The sequence below is a fragment of the Trematomus bernacchii genome, unplaced genomic scaffold (assembly GCF_902827165.1).
Source record: "Trematomus bernacchii unplaced genomic scaffold, fTreBer1.1, whole genome shotgun sequence".
Taxonomy (NCBI): domain Eukaryota; kingdom Metazoa; phylum Chordata; class Actinopteri; order Perciformes; family Nototheniidae; genus Trematomus; species Trematomus bernacchii.
This window is the reverse complement of record NW_022987519.1, coordinates 110,583-131,736: the sequence shown is the minus strand read 5'-3', so window position 1 is coordinate 131,736 and position 21,154 is coordinate 110,583. Positions and strand designations below refer to the sequence as shown.

Here is a 21,154-nt window from a genome sequence, read left to right as displayed (position 1 = left end):
CTCTGTTCTTGTCACGTAAAGCACAAATCCAATCTTAAATAAGTCAATGTAAGATATGCAAATGGTACTCTTGAATCATCTGATGTTGAGAAATAATGTAGTGATTAATCTAGCATTTAACTAGATTGCCATAACTGGTCTGTTCAGAGAAAAGATATATACATGTTAAACACCACTGCCTCCAAGTGACTGAATTGAGCAATAGCATCTCTGTGTGAAAACATGTTTGATTGAACTGAGCAAGTGAATACATACAACCCATCTAGGCAGATAGGTCATGTTTAACAGTGTATTTATAGACGAGAGGAAAGCATAGGTTCAGGTTCAGTCAATGAACAACTTTATTTTCTTGACATTAATAAAACAGATCAATAAAGCTTTCTAATACTCCTCTCCTTCCTCATCCTCATCTTCCAGGCTATCAGCTCCAACCTCCTCGTAATCTTTCTCCAGAGCGGCCATGTCCTCTCTGGCCTCAGAGAACTCTCCCTCCTCCATACCCTCACCCACATACCAGTGCACAAAGGCACGCTTAGCGTACATCAGATCAAACTTGTGGTCCAGCCGAGCCCAGGCCTCTGCAATAGCAGTGGTGTTGCTCAGCATGCACACAGCCCTCTGGACCTTGGCCAGGTCTCCACCAGGAACTACAGTGGGCGGCTGGTAGTTGATGCCCACCTTGAAACCAGTGGGGCACCAGTCCACAAACTGGATGGAGCGCTTGCTTTTGATGGTGGCAATGGCAGCGTTCACATCTTTGGGAACGACATCGCCACGATACAAAAGGCAGCAGGCCATGTATTTACCGTGGCGTGGGTCGCATTTCACCAACTGATTGGCTGGCTCGAAGCAGGAATTAGTGATTTCTGCCACCGAGAGCTGCTCATGGTAAGCTTTCTCTGCAGAAATAACAGGGGCATAGGTGGCCAGAGGGAAGTGGATACGGGGGTAGGGCACCAAGTTGGTCTGGAACTCTGTCAGATCAACATTGAGGGCACCATCAAAACGAAGGGAGGCAGTGATGGAGGACACAATTTGACTCATTAACCTGTTCAGGTTTGTGTAAGAGGGACGCTCGATATCCAGCTTTTTACAGCAGATATCATAAATGGCCTCATTATCAACCATGAAGGCACAGTCAGAGTGCTCCAGGGTGGTGTGGGTGGTGAGGATGGCGTTGTAGGGCTCCACCACAGCGGTGGACACCTGGGGAGCTGGGTAGACGGAGAACTCCAGTTTGGACTTCTTGCCGTAGTCGACGGACAGACGCTCCATCAGCAGGGAGGTGAAACCAGAGCCGGTGCCCCCTCCGAAGCTGTGGAACACCAGGAAACCCTGAAGACCGGTGCACTGGTCGGACTGAAAGAAAGAGAGAAAATCATGAAATAATATTAATAAACGTATTTATATAATACAAAGACAGCAGTGCCAAGGGTTCACAGCTAATGATAAAAAAGCGTATTAGTGCACAGCATGTAAACATATAGATTCAATGAAAACAGATCAGAGATAAGAGGGTGCCATACCATGGAGGGCTTTGAATGCGATCAGGAGGATCTTAAACTGAATTCTGCAGGGTGGAGGAAGCCGATGCAAGTGGGCCAGAATCAGGGAAATATGCTCACTTTGAAAGAGTGATACCAGATTGTTATGTCTTGTGTTTGTTTAAAACACTGTACAACTCTACATTTTAAAAGATATACTTAACATATTTATTATTAGTTATGACACTTAGCTTTTGCAATACTTATTTTTGCCATTCACCACAATATGATTGCATACTCCTTGTATGTGAAAACCTACTTAGCAATAAACTGATTCATTTCCATTTAATACTCTTCAGAAAAATGGACTTCTGTTCTAAATGTACTGACCAGCTTTCGGATTCTGTCCATCACCAGGTCGATGACCTCCTTGCCGATGGTGTAGTGTCCTCGGGCGTAGTTGTTGGCAGCATCCTCCTTGCCAGTGATCAGCTGCTCAGGGTGAAACAGCTGGCGGTAAGTCCCCTTGCGCACCTCATCTAAGGGTAATGAGCATTAGATTATTGAAGGTTTTGAATGACAGAGGGGGAAAAGGCATTTATGATACTTTTATCATTTATAATGAATGAGAATGTACCGATGACAGTGGGCTCCAGGTCAACAAACACTGCTCTGGGGACGTGCTTTCCAGCTCCAGTCTCCATGAAGAAGGTGCTTAAGGAATCGTCCCCTCCTCCTCCTGAGATGTTCTGGTCACCAGGCTTCCTGCCGTCCGGCTGGATCCCATGTTCCAGGCAGTAAAGCTCCCAGCAGGAATTGCCAATCTGCACCCCAGCCTGACCAACGTGGATTGAGAGGCACTCGCGCTGTAAAAGGAAAAAAAGGTTGTTAAGAAACTATCATAAAAAAGGAAGCCTAGTGGCTGATTCTTGTACAAAAACAGTGTAACATACATTCTAGTGGCATATCATCACATGTGGAAGGACTGCTCTAGAGAAAAAGGCTATTTTAATAAGAACCAAACATCATATCATGATTTAAGTCACCTGACGCACACATTTGTCATCTGAAGAGAAAGACAGTTATAATTAACAAAAAAAAAGAGGCTAAATACTGTTTATACGTGTAAGACCGAAAGCACAATGACGCAGTTGTTGGCAGACAGGTGGCACGATTGGACGTGAATGTGGGCCAGTGTTAAGAGACGAGACTATGCATTTACATTTTCTGCAACTGTGTCACACGGATTGCGCCACTGCCACACCCCTTTAGGAGACGAGTGGCGTGGCAGGCCAGAACGTAAACACACATAATAATCATCTAATTCGACCTAAATAAAGTACACATTTGAACACAAAGTCCTTATCTTGTTTTTCGTAATACAATAATTACTACAGGTTACGCCGGAAAAATGCATTTGCAAAGCACGTCAATAAATAAAATCCACTTGACCCAGTCTATGTAATGAAAGAAAATATTTTGATGTAATCATTTCAGACGTAGCCTACGTTGTAAAAACGCCCTGGTTCACTGAAATTCAGAAAAAAATGTTTTATCTGTGTTCATATCATGTTTTAAATATGAAACCATTAAACCTGGCCACTAATGAGACAGGAAGTATATTTATTTCCAACAATTCGCGCCGATTGTAAATGCGTCACTTCAACATCTTGACTGTGCCGTCGAGTTACACTTAAATTTACCAACACCACAGTTAAAACGACTTATTAATGACGAAGCTTGATTTAACAGCTTACACCGTAACATTTTTGTTTCACTATAAAAATGATGAGTCTTCTTTAAATAGTAAGCGGTTAAAAAACGTTAAGCTGGTTACGTTTTCGCATGATGACATACGTTCAGAGCGCTGCATTTGGTTAAACACACATCCTCTACGTGGAGAAAACCTGTACTATCGTACTCACCATTTTTCTGAAGATGTGAAGACAGAGGGCTTCGATAAAGAAGAGGAAAAGGCAAAGTTATCTCTCACGGCAGGGCCTGTATGAGTCCAGGGTAAGAAGTAACAGGTGTATTTTTCTAGGCGGGGCTATTTATCGCAATTGCTGCGGAATCTGATTGGATGAAAAGACAAGTGGGTCCACTTCTGATTGGTTGAATTCTTTAGAATTTTTTTTAAATAAACTTTATTGAGCACATGGAAAACAAGAACACTGGCTAACAAAATTCCTGTTCAAAGCGGAATCACCCCACCTAAGAACGTCAGTCCCATGGATGTACTGGGAAAACGTGGTTATTGCTGAACATTAATAAATAGTCGTCGTAGAATAATACAACACATGCATATTACTATACAAGAACGTTTAGCAAATAAGATAATAAGAAAAAAAGATTGGCATATTCCGACTTTTGACGTTCATATTTGAATTACGATAAATATATATATATATTTAAGCATGGGCGTAGGAAGCATCCTCAATGTGGGTGGGACAATTTGACAGGGGGTGTGGGCAGGGCCGGCCCTTGTCTTTTGGGGGCCCTAAGCGAGCTTTGGCTTGGGGGCCCCCCTCACTCTAGTGCGTTCTCACTTCACACAACATGGAACCAACTTTTGTCTTATGATGTTAGCATAAGCACACATATTGTATAAATAAGCATGTAAACACCTTGGACCTAACATCCTCTAGGGGGGTCCTCACCTCCTCTAGGGGGGTCCGGGGGCATGCTCCCCCGGGAAGATTTGTTTTAAATGTTGAAGTTAAATGCATAAATCTGGTGCACTTTGAGAGCAACATTAGGGACTATAGATCTATGGATACATCTCTCAACAATACCCATATGAAACAGAACTGTAAACAGATTTACTTTTTCTTTATGCATATTTTACAAATCACTCCCCTTTTAAACTGTATTTGTGTGTTACTATAGTATGAGTTGGAATTATTTCATACCTGTTATTCTCTTATTTTGTATAACTATAATGATCATATAAAAGTGTGCCTTGGAAATACTTGTTTACATAAATGATTACCAAACCGTTTGAGGTTCCTGTGGACTTGAACATTTCTCCAGTTATTTTAGTTTGTGCTGCTGTTGGGGACAGAGTTATTTCAAAACAAGGATTTTTTATTTGAAACCCCACTGCAGTCAGCATGTCGTTGTGTCCCTGAGACACTTCACCCCAAATTGCTCCTGTGGGGATTGTCCACAGTATTGAGTATGTAAGTCGCTTTGGATAAAAGCGTCTAACAAGTGACAAGTAATGTAATGTAATAACCAGCTTTGGGTACAAGTGTAGATATAGCATACTCATATTCGGAAGTCTTGGCCATGTATATAAATACACCATGATTGGTCTGAGAATTGCTGGAATGTCAAAGAGAAAAGCCAAACAAATTGCCAAATATTGCTCTGTATCAGCTTTTATTGGCAGCTTAGCCGTGTGGAGAAGGAGATGCTATGTGTTCCCCTAAGTGTTCTGTGCTGCTTTGCCCCGATATATATGTCTGTGTGTGTGTGTGTGTGTGTGTGTGTGTGTGTGTGTGTGTGTGTGTGTGTGTGTGTGTGTGTGTGTGTGTGTGTGTGTGTGTGTGTGTGTGTGTGTGTGTGTGTGTGTGTGTGTGTGTGTGTGTGTGTGTGTGTGTGTGTGTGTGTGTCCTCAGTGAAGTGTAGCTTCCAGCTGCAGCAGTCAGCTCAGTTCCTGTTCAGTCTGACTGAGGGAGGTTTTTGTACGACGCTTTTTCACTGTGTGAACACTTGCTGACTGTTGGGGTAATGCCAACTCTGACAGTAGTAAACTGCTGCATCATCAGTCTGGACTCCACTGATGGTCAGAGTGAAGTCAGAGTTTGATCCACTGCCTGTAAAACGGTCTGAAATCCCTGATTCTCGAGTGCTAGTAGTGTGAATGAGCAGTTTAGGAGTTCCTCCATCTCTCTGTTGGTACCAGGCTAAATATATCCCACCATGAACCTTCTGACTGGTCGTACATGTGATGGAGACGGAGCGTCCCGGAGCAGAGCTCACTGCTCCAGACTGAGTCACTGTGTACTGGCCTCTGGACTCTGAGGATACAGAGACAAAGACATAAAGCAGCGTCATGGTTTTGTCCGCTTCATTTCAGAGGGAGGGATGTTCACAGAGGAGAGGAGTTTGATTCTCTGGACTTTACCTGTGAAGCAGCAGCAGAGGAGAGTCCAGATGAGGACGCAGATCAGAGTCATGTTCTTGATGAGGAGGATTTCTGTGGCTTCTGTTGTCATGAAGGACAGCTGTCAGTCATCCAGTGCTCAACTCTCAGGACTATAAAGTGTCCCAGAGTACTGGAGCATGGTGCTGCTGATGCAAAGTGTCTCTCTATGGAAATGCTCTGACTCCAACAGGGACCTGGATTACTCTGATGATGCTGTTTATCAATGGATCCATCTCTCTGTCAGAGGATTGATCAGGAATGGGTCAGCGCTCACTTGTATGAGGCTTTAAGTTCAATGGACACATTTTCTTGTAGTTCATTTTATTGAAAAGCTCAAATTCATAACTCCTAATAATCAATACCACCTAGGAAAAACAAAATGGAGATTTATTATTGATCCTGATGGAAAAGCAAACATGTATTTATGGAAATGAGGCACATTCAGAAGTATAACATGAATAGCTTTTATTAGACGTTCATTGTTTCATTTAAGTAATCAATTACTTTGATGTTTAAAAGTTGATAAAATCGTGAAACTAAACATATTTTGTGAACAATTCGTATTCAAAAGAAGAATCTTCATTAAAACTGAAGAGATAAGTAGATATTTGTTTTAAATGTTTAAAAGGTTCAATAGAGAAACAGTAGATACTTTTCCATAGTGTGTGAATCTGTTTCAAACATTTGAAGCAGTAATTATATCAAGTGGGTAAACTGTGGATGTGTTTGGTGAGTTTGTTTGTGTCAAAGTCAGAGAGCCGTGTCTCTCTACAGTGAGAGGTTTTTGTACGGCGGCTCAATGACTTTGTATCACTGTGGTACACGTTCGGTGGAGGAACCAGACTGGAGTTTGGAAGTAAGTCAAATGTTAATTCATAAGAGCAATTTCTCTTCTGTTGTACGTATTATTCAGCGTACGGAGAAATAGTTACCTCTCCATGTCATTGTATACATACTTATCAAATATTCTGAACTAATGGCACAGCCCGGTTTAAGAGGGCTGTGACGTCAGCGGCCCGTTTGTGGTTGCGTTTCCACTTGGCCTAGTACCGGCCGGCGGGTCCTAATTCACAGTTTTTCTGGCCTCATAAAATCGTGGGGCCAGGGCCAAAGACAACCGGGCTGAGTTTGTGACGTCAACGCTCTCGGCTGCTGATTGGTCGGAGAGAATCGTCAAAATCTGCGCGCGAGATAATCCATTTTTACAAACAGCATTTTTGTTAACAGAGGAGCTACAACAATGGCAAATAAAAGCACACCATGGTCGGTCGAGGAAGTGACGACGTCCATTATATTGCAGATGATAAGGTCCAGCGGGTGCTCGACGGGACAACTCGCAATATCAAAGTCTTTCAGGAGGTCTCTACACAGACACTGGCGTTACTGGAGTCTGCATGGTACGTTTTTGCTAACGCTCTGTTATTTGCTTGAAAGCTTTGTGTCCCTATCTGTTCTAAAGCTCACTTCTAACAAATAAGTCTATTTTATCCTTACATTTATGTTCGACAACCCATGCTCTTATGGAGCCCCGAAGGCTAGCTAGGCAGATAGCATTAGCGAGAGCTATTGTTTGCTAACACCATATGTGCCATTGTTTACGTTCAGTTTGTCTTTTCTATAGTTGTTGTTGCTATTTATAGTATTGTGCTGCAGTAGTTTGTGGAATTTACAAGTCATGTTTCTGTTCTAGATGATTACATTGGGACTAGCGAGGAGGAACAGTTCCGAACAACGTCCTCTGCATCAACAGCACAAACCGAGGAGGAGGATCTGGCCCTGCAGGAACGGCAACTGGCCCAGCAGAATCAATGCCATGTCTTATCTTATTGCTTGTTGATAAATAATTGCACCCACCAGCGATCACACAGAAAGATGGCATCATCTAGGCGTCCCTCTGCAGTCAGAAATATCATAAACACCATCGTCCACAAAGCACTGTACAGGGGTTTATGGATTTAAGAGAATACTTATCACAGTGAAACCTTTATCATCTGTTGCAATTAAAGCAAATAAGAGAATAAATACTTGGTTAAATAATACATTTTAACTCTTTAGCAGGACAACTCTGCATACTGTTTGAAATTGAGTTTGCTAGCTTGAGGTCCTCCTCTAAAACATAACATTACATAATGGTATTAAGAATACATGATAAATACATGTAGTAAAAATTACTCAATTGTAATACCCTCGTTGTGCTAGACTCAAACACATTGCTTATATATTTCAAAGAGAAGAGAACAAAAGAAAACACCTATACAAAGAGAGCGGTGCACAGCGCTTAATATTTACTTGCACTATATTTCTGTTGATCTGGGTTATTGTGTTGCACTGTTGGAGGAGCCTGTGACCTAAGATGTTCATTGTCATAACTACACTAGCTATGTTCGTATGACAAAATAAAAAACCTTGAACCTTGAGGCTGTGTCTTTCAGACAAACCATCATAATCATATTATTTTATGCTGTGGATACTTTAGCCTCCATCCATGTTAACAATTTTTTACACTTGCATTTATGAATATAGTTCTGTTGTGTTTTACACTTTTGTATTTATGTTTATAGTTTGCTTTGATATTTGCTTAATTTATTAGATTATTATTATTATGGGGGCAGTACTGGTGCTTGAAATTCAAATATTTACTAAATAGTCAATTCTGATAACATTTTTTTGGTTTAAATAATTTGACAAACACATGTATGTGAAAAAGAAAAGATGTATTTATGTTCAATACAATACAATGAATATTTAGGTATTACGTTATACATTCTAGGTATTCAGGTAGCGCTTCAGACCCTCTCGTATGTCCCTGCCCTCCTCTGCACCGTGTGCCACTGCTACCCCTGGTAGACGTAGGTTTTCCTCAGGCATCCTGAAGTTCTCCACCCACTGAGTGTGTGAAAGATGGAACAATCACATTCCACCACTCGGTAGCTCGGTCGGTAACTTCTGAAATACACAAACAAAAGCATACATATTTTAATACGTAAAAGTGGTAGCTACAATTAATTAAATACTTGAAATACTTTGGTCGTATAGGGAGCGTGAGCCTAAACACATTGCTAGTTAGCGAACGTTAGCTTACCAAGTAGCATTGTAGTTAGTAGTGATTCGAGTCGTCCTGTAGTCTCTGCGGCGTAGGAGGACTGCCCGAACTCTCGCGTCAGCTTCTTCTATACCTCGTCTTGCTATAAGTCGCCTCTTTCGAAACAACTCTTGTCTATTTCTTGTGATAATAAACCACACAGCAAAAAACAAGCAAACGATCGCTTTCACATCTTCACATCCTCCATTGTTGTGTCGCATTGAAGATGACGTCACGGCAGTTTTAAGCAGCGTCGCTCCGCCTACACTGCGTTACTATAGATACTACCCCAGTTCCTAAACTGTAATGGAAACGCGCCATAAAGTGAGCTGGTCCTAACGAGGCCAATCGCGGCCCAGCCATACCGAGCGGGGCCGAGCGAGGCCGTGTAGTGGAAACGCGCCATAAGAGGCTAACTTTACTCCAGCAAAAGACCTTTAAATGTTTTTATGGAACTTTGAACACAGAATAATTCATTATTTCCACCTTTAATGGTGAAGTAGCTTCTCGAGGGCTGGTAGGTTTAGTTCAGTGAGTCAAAGTCAGAGAGCCGTGTCTCTCTACAGTGAGAGCTTTTTGTACGGCGGCTCAATGACTTTGTATCACTGTGGTGGACTTTTGGTGGAGGAACCAGACTGGATGTTGGAAGTAAGTTTCTGCACAAAAACTAAATATGATGTTAAGAGACGTTTTAAATTCTGTGTTAGAGTGTTTGAGAGATAGATTTATATTATTTTAATTGTAATGTTTAGATAGTATTAGTATTCATGTCTTTATTTCTCTTCATCATTGAGACCAAGTCAGAGCAGCTTTTCTTGAAATGTCTTTATTCCCAACATGCTGTCATTTAAACAGCTTCAAATGTGAAATGATGAAACTGATCATTTTTCATTAATTTATTTGAAATTGTCTATCTCTGTTCTTCTCTCTGTTCTCAAATAAATTACAGACGCAGTTTTTAAATACAGATGAACGGAGTAAAGATAACGATGGATATTAAAAAAAGTGTTGAATTCTTTCAGACATTATTTTAAAGTTTGTAAAACTGGGTAGTGATTGAGATTCACATTAAGCACAGCTGATTGCTCCGTTTCCTGTATTTGTTCATTTATCCACTAAATAATTTAATAATGTTTGTAGAGTTCAGGTTTTGGATGATTTTGATAACTACTACCTCAAATATTTAGTCTGACACATTTCAGGTGACTCTGTAGGAAGTGTCTCTGTGCTGATTTGCATGAGAGGCTTCTTAAAGGGAAGTGAAACAATGTGTGAGTGAGAGACTGATGGAGCAGAACCAACATCTGACAGAAACTCCTTAAAGGACAAGCGCTCTCACAGTAAAGGTGTCCCAGTGTCTGCTGGTTGATTGACAGCTGTGTGCTCCCTGTCCTCTAATCTGATTGGTGTCTCCTAGGTGATGTCCGTCCCACCCTGACGGTGCTGGCCCCCTCCACAGAAGAGCTGCAGCAGGGGAAGGCCACGCTCATGTGCCTGGCCAACAAGGGCTTCCCCTCAGACTGGAGTCTGGCCTGGAAGGTGGACGGCAGCAGCAGCAGCAGCAGCTGGGAGGAGAGCAGGAGCCCCGGGGTGCTGGAGAAGGACGCCCACTACAGCTGGAGCAGCACCCTGAGGTTCTCTGCAGACCAGTGGAGGAAGGTGGGCTCTGTGACCTGTGAGGCCACCCAGGGCTCCCAGACTGCGCTCTCAGAGACACTGAGGAGAGACCAGTGTTCCCAGTCCTGAGCTGACTCACTGGGACTCTGCTTTCTCTCTCACACTGCTCTCAGTCTGCTCTCTGGCTCTCAGGACATGTTTCAACATCAACCTGTTTCTGCTTGTGTCGATGGTTTCAACATTTTAAAACAATAAAGATGAATGTGTGTATTATAAAATGTGTTTTGATTCCCTTTCTCTGAGATATTATATATAAAAGGAACCTTATTCACATTCATTCACAAAAGTCACAACATTAACAAGTCAATATTTCACATATTACTTTTTAATGCTCTTAAGGGTTTGGATATACTTCTGGATTCCTCCTAGTTTTATTTTTGTTAATCAAGATTTGTACCAATATCAATAGTATCAACATTTCAATGGTAAACCACACAGCTCTCTTTATCACTGATGTTTAAGTAAATCCATGTGTGATGTCCGTGTGTTGTTAACCTTTACTTTAATCAAACATTCTTAATTAGAATAAGAAATCCAGGATAAGAAATAAAAAGCAGGATATCATCTGCATAAAGGGTAACACTTTATATTAAGGTACACAAATTAACCAGTTGTTAATTAACATGCATATTAGCAGTATATTGGCTCTTTGTTAGTCATTATAAAACACTTATTAATGCCTTATTCTCAGTGGCGTTTTTATATGTACAAAAGTGGTAGGGCACAAAAAACTTAGATGTCTATAAGCTTCTGCAGTGACGTGCAGTGAGGTTCATGGCTGCTGAGGCACTGGCACTGACTCTTCAGGTTTACAAATATTATATTTTGACCTAAACCAAAATATAATATTATTTTCAAAAGCTTTTTTTGTCTGATGCTTCGATTAATTTTAAACAGACAGTTGAACAAAAGGATACCCAAAAAATGTAATTTTATCATTTAAATATTGAATTGTTCTCTCTTAGTAAGATCCCATTTTCAATAAAATTGCGGTCTTACCTTGACTTGAAGATGAATTCCATTTGCCTATCCTTCTGGACAAAAATGTCTATTCAAAAATTATAAAAGTAGGGTAGACATGTGGATATTATCCGGCTGAACAAAACGTGCATTTATCTAACAGGTACGTTTCCCACAGATCTTATTTCGAGCTATTTTCTAAAATCCTATGGAGAAATCTCATTTCTTTTTTGTCGAGGGAAGCCATGCGCAGCTTACTTCCGGGTTTTAGGACGCGTCACTGCAGCTCTCTCGTCTCCTCTTCACACACACACCACACTTTTCGCGGCACACGTACTTACAGCCAATCAGCTCTGAATTATGTGAGATGACGTATGGTGGGGATGGCAGCTCAGTGCCCCTATGGTCATTATTTTTTTGCCACACACATTAAATAGGAAAATACTCTGAGCATGCACAGTGTAGTTTTTACAGTCACCGTTCAGTTAGACAGTGAGAGGGAGGGGCATGATCAGGTTTTGTCCCACATGGCTCTAAACAGCTCAATAGCATAGACTGTATATATAAAGCTCAATAGGCACACACTGTACACACTAATTAGAAGAACACAGACTAAAACAGCAATGTACAGACGAATCAGATGATTAAACTTGATCTTAAAATATATTTTATATATTTCATGAAACTAAACATATTTTGTGAACAATTCATATTCAAAAGAAGAATCTTCATTAAAACTGAAGAGATAAGTAGATATTTGTTTTAAATGTTTAAAAGGTTCAATAGAGAAACAGTAGATACTTTTCCATAGTGTGTGAATCTGTTTCAAACATTTGAAGCCATTTGAAAATCCATCAACTACAAAAGAGGCAATTGAAAGTGCAATAGGAAAGTATTCATTTAGGTCAGTGTATTGTAGAATCCATTTTGTTTCCGTTTTAATGACATTAAATATCTGCTTAATGTCAAGAAAAAGCATTTATTTGTAACCGAACATGGTGAATGATTACAGAACTGAAAATAAAAAAAACGTTTACAACACCTGTGAAAACACTAATGTCCTTACAACACTATTTAGCCTTTTTCAATGTTGGCTTTACATGGTTCCTAATGTATTGCTTTCAGTTTCATTCATGTTCCAGTCTGGGAACAGCAGAACTAAGGCGCCGTTTAGACGAGGATAAAACGGCTTGTATCTGCATAGTTTCGCGTGCGTATAGCCCTATTATTTAGACGAGGCCGATAGAAACTGACCACACAAACGATAACGGGTCCCAAGGTGGATAGATTTGCAAACGAAACGCTCTGGGGGGTCAACCGAGTCCGTTTAATCGCCTCTATACGAATATTGCCTGAAAAAATAACGACAGCCCCGCCTCTTCGCACCTCTCCCCCGCCTCATTGCTGATTTGTTTCTACAACAACAACAACAAGAATGGCGGATCACAGGGTTGCTGTTGTGCTCCAGACGCTACTGACCATGATTAATATGTTAGTGCTACAACTACGGTGCTTCTACGACAACCACAAGCAACTAGTGGACATGAAGAACCACATACACGACATGTGGCTAAATCCACCGCGGAGAACAACCAGAAGGGCGACCAGGAGAAAGTTTTGGGTAAGACCGGGCAGAACTAGCAGTTGGTGGGACAATTTTGTCAATGGCGTTGTCGTGGACGATGAATGGAGGGAGAACTTCCGCATGTCCAAAGCCTCTGTCGTTGCCCTGACTGAAGAACTGCGCCCATATATCGAGAAGAAAACTACAAACATGAGGGCGCCAATTGATCCACTGAAAAGGGTTGCTGCGGTTCTTTATTACCTGAGCGACGAGGGAAGGCTACGGAAGACTGCTACCGCCTTCGGAGTTTCCCGCCCGTCTTTGTCCCTCATTATTAGGGAGACATGCAGAGCGATCACCATCCACCTGGGTCCAAAATACATCAAGCTGCCTTTTACTGAGCCCGAGACCGCGGATCTGGTTGAGGGGTTCCATTGTACACATGGCATGCCACAATGTTTAGGAGCAGTGGACGGAACCCACATCGAAATCAAGCAGCCATCTAACGACTCCACTAGTTACATCAACAGGAAAGGAAAATATTCCTTTAATGTACAGGCTGTCTGTGATTACAGGTACCGATTCATGGATGTCGTGGTAAAGTGGCCTGGGAGTGTGCATGATGCACGGGTCTTTGCTAATTCAAAGCTAAACATGTACTTAAAAACTGGAAAGATCCCTGCTCTGAAAAAACAGATTGTGGACGAAGAGGAGGCCATACCATGTATGTACATAGACTGTACATTTTTTTTAAAGGTGTTTATTAAGATGTGATAAACATTCTTTGTTACATTCCCTGTCCTCACTGTGCAGCTCCTTCAGCGACAGGCTGCTGTACAATATTCATATACCTGGCTAGGTATATGTACCTGGCTGCTAAATCTGAGGACTGTTACAGGATTTTTTGTATTATATCCTAACTGTTTTTAGTACTTTTTAATGCATGTCACATGTGTGAAACTAAGCAAATAACTATGTGATTCTCCAATGTCAAAAGTGTGAAACTAACAATAAAATTGGCTGCAACCACTTCCAGACTTTCTTTCAACTTAATGTGCAACAAATGTCATCATCCTCATGAATGAAGTTATATGGCCCATTCTACCGAGTCAGGTTGTCCATATATATTTTGTACCGTATTTATTTACACATATAGTAAAAGAACCGTACATTTTTATATGGTATTTTCAGACTGTATTGGCCACTAGCGAAACATAGTACATACACTGTAGTAAAAAACTATTATATTAACCTGTTAAGATTGTGTTACCTTCCCTTCTCTAAATAGTATTTTAACCAATATTTGAGGATTTTCAGTAAAAGTAATATAAGCAAATGTTGAATCAAAGTTGAATTTATACAATTCATAAAAATCATAATGCAAACTTTCTTTGTGAAATGCATAATACTGATCATATTGATTCCAGAGATGAAATAGAAGGGAATGAGGCTATAATGGGTAATTTTTTTGGTATTTTGAGCAAAACACTTCATAGACATGTTTTTTATATATCTGAGACTATAATATATGCCTAACAATAGTTTGGGCTTTACCATTAAGGCCCAATGTGACATATCACAGTTCAGATATTTGACACTAGGGGGGGGGTTACTTTTCATAAATGTGGTGTATTTAGTCAAAATTAGGTTTACAAGGTGAAAAGGACTTGCAGCCTCCCACACACTGATATAGATATCTCACTGACTGTAATGAGGGAGAAGGAAAGAGAGTGAGGAGAGTGCTTGCGGAGTACATTGACCCTTACATGAAAGACAAGACTGTTCTTTTATTTTAATAAGGTTTTTTATTAATAACATTATTTATAAATGTGTACACAGTAAAAGGGAAAAAAATACCTTTGCTAGCTAAAAAAAAAAGGCTTAAAAAAAAAGTGATTCTCCATTTGTACAAAGTCTGGTGGAGTTAAAAATAAAAATGTTTACAGACTTCCTTTGACCAAAAAGTGCTGTGAAAAAAAAAGAAGCTCACTGCTTTACTGCTCCTCCTCATCCAGTGACCGCCTGAATGAATATGGAGGAGATTGTTGCTGTGGGGTGTGTGGTACAGAGGGGTTTAATCTTGGTGTGGCCGTGTGTGGCCTTCGGGGTGGGTATGAGGGCACCTGGAAGTGTCCATATCCACTGTTGTTAGTATGAACTTGCATGAACTGGCTCATCAGGGAAAGGCCATTCTGTACAGTCACATTAATGTTGTCCATGGTGTTGTTCATACGATCCATGCTGGCTGCGCTGCGGCTGGTTGCTTCCTCCATTAAGTCCAACATCCGGCTTTTTAATCGCAGCTCTTCCTGCACCGCATGTTCAGCTGGAAGCTTCCTCTTCATGCGGTCACTTCTGTGGCCGTCCAGCCGTGCCTATAATAAACCAGAGAAAGTTTGAATTAATACACAATAGGACCATAGCCACCAGATAACAGAACACAAAAGGCATGTTGTGAAATAGCTCTCAATACATTTTACAAATAAAACAGCTCTAAATACTTTCTAATTTTACCAAGCTTAAACCGGTTCAGTTTTTCAGTGGAAGGTACTGCATCATAGTATATAGCAAGCCCTTTAAGATTGAAATCATGAACATACCTGGAGCAGATCCCTGCGATGACTCACAACCGCAGCAGTTGGCAGAGTTCCGTTGGATCTACTCGACTCTGGCAAATCCGTGGAATGCTCCAAACTCGGGGATGAACTTGGTCCGGGCGACGACTCTTCCATGTCGAACAAGTCCCCTTGTACCTGTTTTAGTTTCGCTGTAAGCTGGCCCTGTGAAATTGTGTTCTTCTCGTGAGGGAAATCTTTTTCAGTCGGGGTCCTCGGATATTGCGCCTGAAATAAGTCGGCTATCTCCGTATATTTAGGCTTGCAGGACTCCCAGTCTACATTATCCTGTATTTTTGTCGTCTTATACTCAAGTGTTACACTTAAAAGAAGTTCCACCTCGTCGTCGGACCACGAAAATAGCTCCTTTCTTGCGCGAATAACAGCCATCTTCGTTTGTTTGTTTTGTTTGTGCCTCACACACATCCGGGGGGGGATCTTACTCGCTGCTTTTGGTGTATTTTGTGGCGGAAGTTACAGCGCCACTTACAGTCCCGCCATATGTACTACAGCTTTCGAGCGGTCTCGTGTGGAAGTACAGCGCCACTTACAGTCCCAGCATATGTACTACAGAGTTTCCAGCGGCCTCGTTTGAACAGACACGTTAAATGAAACTAATGCATGTGAACGGAAGACTTTTTTGAATACGAATACTGTGCATAAAACGCAAACGGCCTCGTGTGAGTGGGGCCTTAGTCTTCTTAAACACCACCTGTCTGCCAGCATGAGAGCCCCACCCCCCCGCCTCACTACTATCCCTCCCTTGGGCCAGAGTGGATACCACACCCTATTTGAGATCAGGCCGGGGTTAGGACTCTGTTCTTGTCACGTAAAGCACAAATCCAATCTTAAATAAGTCAATGTAAGATATGCAAATGGTACTCTTGAATCATCTGATGTTGAGAAATAATGTAGTGATTAATCTAGCATTTAACTAGATTGCCATGCCTGGTGTGTTCAGAGAACAGATATATACATGTTAAACACCACTGCCTCCAAGTGACTGAATTGAGCAATAGCATCTCCGTGTGAAAACATGTTTGATTGAACTGAGCAAGTGAATACATACAACCCATCTAGGCAGATAGGTCATGTTTAACAGTGTATTTATAGACGAGAGGAAAGCATAGGTTCAGGTTCAGTCAATGAACAACTTTATTTTCTTGACATTAATAAAACAGATCAATAAAGCTTTCTAATACTCCTCTCCTTCCTCATCCTCATCTTCCAGGCTATCAGCTCCAACCTCCTCGTAATCTTTCTCCAGAGCGGCCATGTCCTCTCTGGCCTCAGAGAACTCTCCCTCCTCCATACCCTCACCCACATACCAGTGCACAAAGGCACGCTTAGCGTACATCAGATCAAACTTGTGGTCCAGCCGAGCCCAGGCCTCTGCAATAGCAGTGGTGTTGCTCAGCATGCACACAGCCCTCTGGACCTTGGCCAGGTCTCCACCAGGAACTACAGTGGGCGGCTGGTAGTTGATGCCCACCTTGAAACCAGTGGGGCACCAGTCCACAAACTGGATGGAGCGCTTGCTTTTGATGGTGGCAATGGCAGCGTTCACATCTTTGGGAACGACATCACCACGATACAAAAGGCAGCAGGCCATGTATTTACCGTGGCGTGGGTCGCATTTCACCAACTGATTGGCTGGCTCGAAGCAGGAATTAGTGATTTCTGCCACCGAGAGCTGCTCATGGTAAGCTTTCTCTGCAGAAATAACAGGGGCATAGGTGGCCAGAGGGAAGTGGATACGGGGGTAGGGCACCAAGTTGGTCTGGAACTCTGTCAGATCAACATTGAGGGCACCATCAAAACGAAGGGAGGCAGTGATGGAGGACACAATTTGACTCATTAACCTGTTCAGGTTTGTGTAAGAGGGACGCTCGATATCCAGCTTTTTACAGCAGATATCATAAATGGCCTCATTATCAACCATGAAGGCACAGTCAGAGTGCTCCAGGGTGGTGTGGGTGGTGAGGATGGCGTTGTAGGGCTCCACCACAGCGGTGGACACCTGGGGAGCCGGGTAGACGGAGAACTCCAGTTTGGACTTCTTGCCGTAGTCGACGGACAGACGCTCCATCAGCAGGGAGGTGAAACCAGAGCCGGTGCCCCCTCCGAAGCTGTGGAACACCAGGAAACCCTGAAGACCGGTGCACTGGTCGGACTGAAAGAAAGAGAGAAAATCATGAAATAATATTAATAAACGTATTTATATAATACAAAGACAGCAGTGCCAAGGGTTCACAGCTAATGATAAAAAAGCGTATTAGTGCACAGCATGTAAACATATAGATTCAATGAAAACAGATCAGAGATAAGAGGGTGCCATACCATGGAGGGCTTTGAATGCGATCAGGAGGATCTTAAACTGAATTCTGCAGGGTGGAGGAAGCCGATGCAAGTGGGCCAGAATCAGGGAAATATGCTCACTTTGAAAGAGTGATACCAGATTGTTATGTCTTGTGTTTGTTTAAAACACTGTACAGCTCTACATTTTAAAACATATACTTCACATATTTATTATTAGTTATGACACTTAGCTTTTGCAATACTTATTTTTGCCATTCACCACAATATGATTGCATACTCCTTGTATGTGAAAACCTACTTAGCAATAAACTGATTCATTTCCATTTAATACTCTTCAGAAAAATGGACTTCTGTTCTAAATGTACTGACCAGCTTTCGGATTCTGTCCATCACCAGGTCGATGACCTCCTTGCCGATGGTGTAGTGTCCTCGGGCGTAGTTGTTGGCAGCATCCTCCTTGCCAGTGATCAGCTGCTCAGGGTGGAACAGCTGGCGGTAAGTCCCCTTGCGCACCTCATCTAAGGGTAATGAGCATTAGATTATTGAAGGTTTTGAATGACAGAGGGGGAAAAGGAATTTATGATACTTTTATCATTTATAATGAATGAGAATGTACCGATGACAGTGGGCTCCAGGTCAACAAACACTGCTCTGGGGACGTGCTTTCCAGCTCCAGTCTCCATGAAGAAGGTGCTTAAGGAATCGTCCCCTCCTCCTCCTGAGATGTTCTGGTCACCAGGCTTCCTGCCGTCCGGCTGGATCCCATGTTCCAGGCAGTAAAGCTCCCAGCAGGAATTGCCAATCTGCACACCAGCCTGACCAACGTGGATTGAGAGGCACTCGCGCTGTAAAAGGGAAAAAAGGTTAAAGAAACTATCATAAAAAAGGAAGCCTAGTTGGCTGATTCTTGTGCAAAAACAGTGTAACATACATACATTCTAGTGGCATATCATCACATGTGGGAGGACTGCTCTAGAGAAAAAGGCTATTTTAATAAGAACCAAACATCATATCATGATTTAAGTCACCTGACGCACACATTTGTCATCTGAACAGAAAGACAGTTATAATTAACAAAAAAAAAGAGGCTAAATACTGTTTATACGTGTAAGACCGAAAGCACAATGACGCAGTTGTTGGCAGACAGGTGGCACGATTGGACGTGAATGTGGGCCAGTGTTAAGAGAGGAGACTACGCATTTACATTTTCTGCAACTGTGTCACACGGATTGCGCCACTGCCACACCCCTTTAGGAGACGAGTGGCGTGGCAGGCCAGAACGTAAACACACATAATAATCATCTAATTCGACCTAAATAAAGTACAAATTGGAACACAAAGTCCTTATCTTGTTTTTCGTAATACAATAATTACTACAGGTTAAGCCGGAAAAATGCGTTTGCAAAGCACGTCAATAAATAAAATCCACTTGACCCAGTCTATGTAATGAAAGAAAATATTTTGATGTAATCATTTCAGACGTAGCCTACGTTGTAAAAACGCCCTGGTTCACTGAAATTCGGAAAAAAATGTTTTATCTGTGTTCATATCATGTTTTAAATATGGAACCATTAAACCTGGCCACTAATGCGACAGGAAGTATATTTATTTCCAACAATTCGCGCCGATTGTAAATGCGTCACTTTAACATCTTGACTGTGCCGTCGAGTTACACTTAAATTTACCAATGATGACACACATTCAGAGCGCTGCATTTGGTTAAACACACATCCTCTACGTGGAGAAAACCTGTACTATCGTACTCACCATTTTTCTGAAGATGTGAAGACAGAGGGCTTCGATAAAGAAGAGGAAAAGGCAAAGTTATCTCTCACGGCAGGGCATGTATGAGTCCAGGGTAAGAAGTAACAGGTGTATTTTTCTAGGCGGGGCTATTTATCACAATTGCTGCGGAATCTGATTGGATGAAAAGACAAGTGGGTCCACTTCTGATTGGTTGAATTCTTTAGAATTTTTTTTAAATAAACTTTATTGAGCACATGGAAAACAAGAACACTGGCTAACAAAATTCCTGTTCAAAGCGAATCACCCCACCTAAGAACGTCAGTCCCACTGGGAAAACGTGGTTATTGCTGAACATTAATAAATAGTCGTCGTAGAATAATACAACACATGCATATTACTATACAAGAACGTTTAGCAAATAAGATAATAAGAAAAAAAGATTGGCATATTCCGACTTTTGACGTTCATATTTGAATTACGATAAATATATATATATTAAGCATGGGCGTAGGAAGCATCCTCAATGTGGGTGGGACAATTTGACAGGGGGTGTGGGCAGGGCTGGCCCTTGTCTTTTGGGGGCCCTAAGCGAGCTTTGGCTTGGGGGCCCCCCTCACTCTAGCGCGTTCTCACTTCACACAACATGGAACCAACTTTTGTCTTATGATGTTAGCATAAGCACACATATTGTATAAATAAGCATGTAAACACCTTGGACCTAACATCCTCTAGGGGGGTCCTCACCTCCTCTAGGGGGGTCCGGGGGCATGCTCCCCCGGGAAGATTTGTTTTAAATGTTGAAGTTAAATGCATAAATCTGGTGCACTTTGAGAGCAACATTAGGGACTATAGATCTATGGATACATCTCTCACCAATACCCATATGAAACAGAACTGTAAACAGATTTACTGTTTCTTTATGCATATTTTACAAATCACTCCCCTTTTAAACTGTATTTGTGTGTTACTATAGTATGAGTTGGAATTATTTCATACCTGTTATTCTCTTATTTTGTATAACTATAATGATCATATAAAAGTGTGCCTTGGAAATACTTGTTTACATAAATGATGACCAAACCGTTTGAGGTTCCTGTGGACTTGAACATTTCTCCAGTTATTTTAGTTTGTGCTGCTGTTGGGGACAGAGTTATTTCAAAACAAGGATTTTTTATTTCAAACCCCACTGCAGTCAGCATGTCGTTGTGTCCCTGAGACACTTCACCCCAAATTGCTCCTGTGGGGATTGTCCACAGTATTGAGTATGTAAGTCGCTTTGGATAAAAGCGTCTAATAAGTGACATGTCATGTAATGTAATAACCAGCTTTGGGTACAAGTGTAGATATAGCATACTCATATTCGGAAGTCTTGGCCATGTATATAAATACACCATGATTGGTCTGAGAATTGCTGGAATGTCAAAGAGAAAAGCCAAACAAATTGCCAAATATTGCTCTGTATCAGCTTTTATTGGCAGCTTAGCCGTGTGGAGAAGGAGGTGCTATGTGTTCCCCTAAGTGTTCTGTGCTGCTTTGCCCCGATATATATGTGTG

The 21,154-nt window shown here is 41.7% G+C and overlaps 3 protein-coding genes and 2 gene segments (V, D, J or C); 1 reads left to right on the top strand and 4 right to left on the bottom strand.

Moving 5' to 3' along the window:
- Window positions 1–317: 317 nt before the first annotated feature.
- LOC117471921 (tubulin alpha-1B chain-like) lies at window positions 318–3,518 on the bottom strand. The gene is made up of 4 exons (XM_034117164.1): window positions 3,410–3,518; window positions 2,122–2,350; window positions 1,875–2,023; window positions 318–1,359 (listed from the first exon to the last, which is right to left on the bottom strand). Exons 1-4 carry the CDS (start codon window positions 3,410–3,412, stop codon window positions 382–384), a joined length of 1,359 nt encoding a protein of 452 aa, XP_033973055.1. The 5' UTR covers window positions 3,413–3,518; the 3' UTR covers window positions 318–381.
- A 1,567-nt stretch (window positions 3,519–5,085) lies between these two features.
- On the bottom strand, window positions 5,086–5,743 carry LOC117471937. The segment is given in 2 exon segments: window positions 5,086–5,509; window positions 5,617–5,743. Coding segments are annotated over 2 exon segments (414 nt in total).
- Window positions 5,744–5,895: 152 nt separating this feature from the next.
- On the top strand, window positions 5,896–10,614 carry LOC117472017. The segment is given in 3 exon segments: window positions 5,896–5,899; window positions 6,473–6,493; window positions 10,137–10,614. Coding segments are annotated over 3 exon segments (354 nt in total).
- Window positions 10,615–14,744: 4,130 nt separating this feature from the next.
- Window positions 14,745–16,000, bottom strand: LOC117471737. Its single transcript, XM_034116943.1, has 2 exons — window positions 15,521–16,000; window positions 14,745–15,295 (listed from the first exon to the last, which is right to left on the bottom strand). The coding sequence occupies exons 1-2, from the start codon at window positions 15,959–15,961 to the stop codon at window positions 14,915–14,917; spliced, it is 822 nt and encodes a 273-aa protein (XP_033972834.1). The 5' UTR covers window positions 15,962–16,000; the 3' UTR covers window positions 14,745–14,914.
- A 666-nt stretch (window positions 16,001–16,666) lies between these two features.
- LOC117471721 (tubulin alpha-1B chain-like) lies at window positions 16,667–19,712 on the bottom strand. Its single transcript, XM_034116919.1, has 4 exons — window positions 19,622–19,712; window positions 18,471–18,699; window positions 18,224–18,372; window positions 16,667–17,708 (listed from the first exon to the last, which is right to left on the bottom strand). Exons 1-4 carry the CDS (start codon window positions 19,622–19,624, stop codon window positions 16,731–16,733), a joined length of 1,359 nt encoding a protein of 452 aa, XP_033972810.1. The 5' UTR covers window positions 19,625–19,712; the 3' UTR covers window positions 16,667–16,730.
- Window positions 19,713–21,154: the final 1,442 nt, after the last annotated feature.